This window comes from Merops nubicus, unplaced genomic scaffold (assembly GCF_000691845.1).
Source record: "Merops nubicus isolate BGI_N331 unplaced genomic scaffold, ASM69184v1 scaffold29785, whole genome shotgun sequence".
Taxonomy (NCBI): Eukaryota; Metazoa; Chordata; class Aves; order Coraciiformes; family Meropidae; genus Merops; species Merops nubicus.
Genome location: NW_008612094.1, coordinates 1560 through 5190, shown reverse-complemented (window position 1 = coordinate 5190; position 3631 = coordinate 1560). Strand labels below are relative to the sequence as shown.

The following is a 3631-nucleotide window of genomic DNA, read 5'->3' as shown; positions in this document are numbered from 1 at the left end:
AGCATTAAAGCACCAGAGTTTTTGGGGCACAAGTACAGGACTAGACTTTCCCAAGTGTGGTGTGGTGCTGAGCCTAGCCCTGCTTGGCTCAGCTTCTCTTAAATTCCCTAGCCAAGGAGAAGTTCGTACCTTCAGCTCACCTAAGTGTTTGTTTTATACGCATTGAAAAGGCTGCAGAGATTATTTTGGCAACAAAACTGGCTGTTTTTTCTAAACAAAAAATCATTATCTTCTGAATCTTGCTAATTTCTGGAGCCAAGACACAACAACCTAGAAAACAAAGTAAGTGGCTTGCCCCTGCCTCCTTTAGCTCCAGACTCTGCTCCCAGCCACAGAAAGGTGGCTTGTGATCCTTATCAGAGTCCAGCCGCCATCCTGCTCGGGTGATATGCACTGAAATGAAAAAAACTTGGGTTTATTTATTAAAAGTTACATATTGTTTAACTAATTTTAAGCTATTTAGTGTCTGAGGGCAAAAGGTCCTTCAACATGAACTTTGTGATACATGCTAAAGGATGTCCCTGGATCCAGAGATCACAGCCTCTTTCTGGTTGGAAGATACCTTCAAGATCAAGTCCCCCCTGATTCTGTTTGCTGCTTGCACAAACCATTGAAAAATCTTTGCTACACTGGAATCTGACAGTGCATTTGCTAATTCCTCTCCTCTCCTCTTTTTTTTTTTTTTTTTTTCCTTCTCCTTTTAGACTGGGACCAGGGAAGCCTTGAAGTATGCCCCAGATTTATTCTTCATATTAAATTGATGGCTAGTCCCCAGGATTGTTTCCATTCTGTCCTCATCTGAGTTGTTCACACACATGGTGCACCAAAAGCACAGCCATGCATCACCTCTTTGGGCTGGTTTTGTCACAAAAGGACCTTTCACGTGCAGGGGATCTTTTCTCCTTAGAGGATGCTGAGATTGAAGGAAGCCTCTCAGAAGCTCTTGAACAAATAAGAATAATTAGTTCATCTGCAGTAAGTGAAACACTGTCCTTAATATGTTTTCATGAGATGAAATGTATTCTATAAATATTAAAGCCAGGGACATACACGATTTAAATTTCCAAAAACCTTAAATATGATGAGCAAAGTGTAAGATTTAAAAATGTGGTAACCAAATCCAGTTTCCTTTAAAAATATTTCAAGTTCATCTTTATCATCATTTTATTAAATAGTTATTTAAGACATTAAAAATTAACAGGAGGTTACAGGTACCCTGTATGGATAGTGTGTATTCTGCTTGCAGCAGAAAGTGTTCTGAATGATGAATTTTGGTAAGCTCTAAAAGTTCTGTCCAAAAACATAAAAAAAGATCTTTATCCTTCCTGCTTCCAGTCTGTTGAAGAGAAAGGCAAATCTTTTTTCAGCCTTAGGATGTTCAAATAGCACCATGTACATGTTTCACAACTGCACTTCTCCGACATTTCATGCAGTGTGTGATTTTTAGAAACCAGTGTTGGCAACATGTAAACCTCTGACTCTCAGGGTGTGATCCCAGCACTGCTGGCTGCAAGAAGAACAGACGCAGCCACTCTACATTGGCTCTTCTCTTGGTCACTCCTCTGACAGCAGTTACATCTGCACAGTCTTTCAGAACATTAATTGAATTATTTTGGCCATTGCATCTGCTGTTTGTGATACACTTTGACTCACCACACTGCATATTATCAGGAATTTCACACAAATTCCTCCTAATGTACTTTTTGAGAGGAAACGCCTGAATTTGCTACAAAATGTTGGTGCAAGCCCCGAGTCTGCATGAAGCCATCCCCACCTCCGAGCTGCTCGGCGGGTTCCCAGCAGAGGGCTCTGGAGCCCGCGACCTGCTCCAGCACTGCCTGGTCCTGCCATCTGAGCAGGCTGGGTTTGCCCCGTGGGTTTTGCCCAAATGTGAAGAGTTTTGCAGCAGGGCAATCAGCACCCCTTTGCTCTCCACGTCCATGCACAGCCAGTGGCCATGGCTCACACTGGTGGTTTGTTCTCGTGCTGTACCAGTCAGTGGCTCTTAACTTGTTCACCTCTTTATCAATAGCTTACCTTAACAAAAAAGCAAAGTATTAGAGCTTGGGTTTTTTTTTGTTTGTTTTTTTTTTTTTCATTAAGTGCATGGATTTTCCCAAGCTTGTAGAGTGCTGGTTGTGAATAAAGGCAGAGAACTGTTCTGAGATAGGCCCAAGTGTCGTGGCTGCTGCCTGTGATACTCTGTCATACCATGCTGCAACACAGCAGGGCCCCCAGAGCTAACTCTGGAGCTCCACTTCTGCAAGCTAGTGCTGAACTTGGCTCCTGCCCTTTAAAAATATCCCTACTTCCACAAAACCAATGAGTTTTGGTTAATATTTCAGCCCATCGTTCATCTTCATTACTTTCTAAGGTGGGACAGCCTAAAAAAAGCTTTTAGGGTTGGTGGTTGTGAGTTCTGAGTCTTTTAAGTCACAGCAAAGCTTTGCCATTACATATCCACATGGCACCTCTGCTGTGATTATGGGGGATTACAGGATTTTGTGATAAAGCCTATTTAATTAACTTAAACATTGCTACTAATTGAAACTGGCTGTTTACATCAGGGACTTGACACAATGTGAAATACCAGGGAGCCTGCGTTTGGCTGTGTGTATTGTGGATATAAAAATTCCAGCTTCAGTTTTAGGATGGTTATCCTAAAAGAATAAAGATTTTATCCTAATTTCTTTTATCCGAGAAGAAGAGGCCTGAGGCAGTGGTTCTAAGGTGTGTGGCTGCAACCCCTGGCCAAGAAGGCCATGCTTCAGGACAGGCTACTAAAACATCTGATAACATAATCCATACCTTGACTGTAATGAGAGTTAAGACCTAAACCAGTGAATTGTCTGTGGATGACTAGCTTCATAGAATAGTTTGGGTTGGAAGGGACCTTAAAGATCATTTAGTTCCAACCCAATTCCTGCATTCAATCATGTTAAACATTCGTTGTAAAGATGGAAGTGAGAAAACAGGCACTGGACAGTTACCAGAACTTCATGTCTTCAGGTTACTTTTGTAGGGCCCTTGAAAAGGATGGGCATTCATTGGCAAACGTCTTTTCGTTTGAACCAGGACTACCAGACCAATGATAACGACCAGGCTGTGGTGGAAATCTGCATCACTCGCATCACCACGGCCATCAGGGAGACGGCGTCCATCGAAAAGCACGGGCAAGCCCTCGTGGCTCTCTGGGAGTCGTGCCTAGAGCACAACCTGAAGCCATCTGGAAAAGATGAGGACACGCCACACGCAAAAATTGCCTCCGACATCATGAGCTGTATCCTGCAGGTAAGACTGAGCTGAAAGCAAAGGAGGATAATGAATCTGTTGGCTCTTCCATTGTATCTTTTAAAATTGTACTTTGTTGTACTTTACATTTTATGAGGGTGCACAGCAGTCGTTGCCACTGTTTAAAACCAGGAATATGATCCCACATATTAATGTATATTATTACATATAAATGGCACCTATTGCAGTGAATCAAAAGTTTTGGAAGCTTCCTTATCTTTAGAAGTGTCTTGACTGTTTTGTGCCAGATTTCATTAATTCTAAGTATTTGCATTTCGTGTAAGTATTGAAGTGAGCGACACAGGGCTACAGTCTTCTCTGGTTCCTGAAAGATTGATTT

At 42.1% G+C, this 3631-nt stretch overlaps 1 protein-coding gene across 1 annotated transcript; it reads left to right on the top strand.

The window, feature by feature from the left end:
* Positions 1-837: 837 nt before the first annotated feature.
* On the top strand, positions 838-3291 carry LOC103774066 (ventricular zone-expressed PH domain-containing protein homolog 1-like; the record flags this gene model as incomplete). The annotated part of the gene is made up of 2 exons (XM_008941448.1): positions 838-975; positions 3076-3291. Coding segments are annotated over exons 1-2 (354 nt in total), but the record flags the coding sequence as incomplete, so codon positions are not given.
* Between the last annotated feature and the right edge of the window lie 340 nt (positions 3292-3631).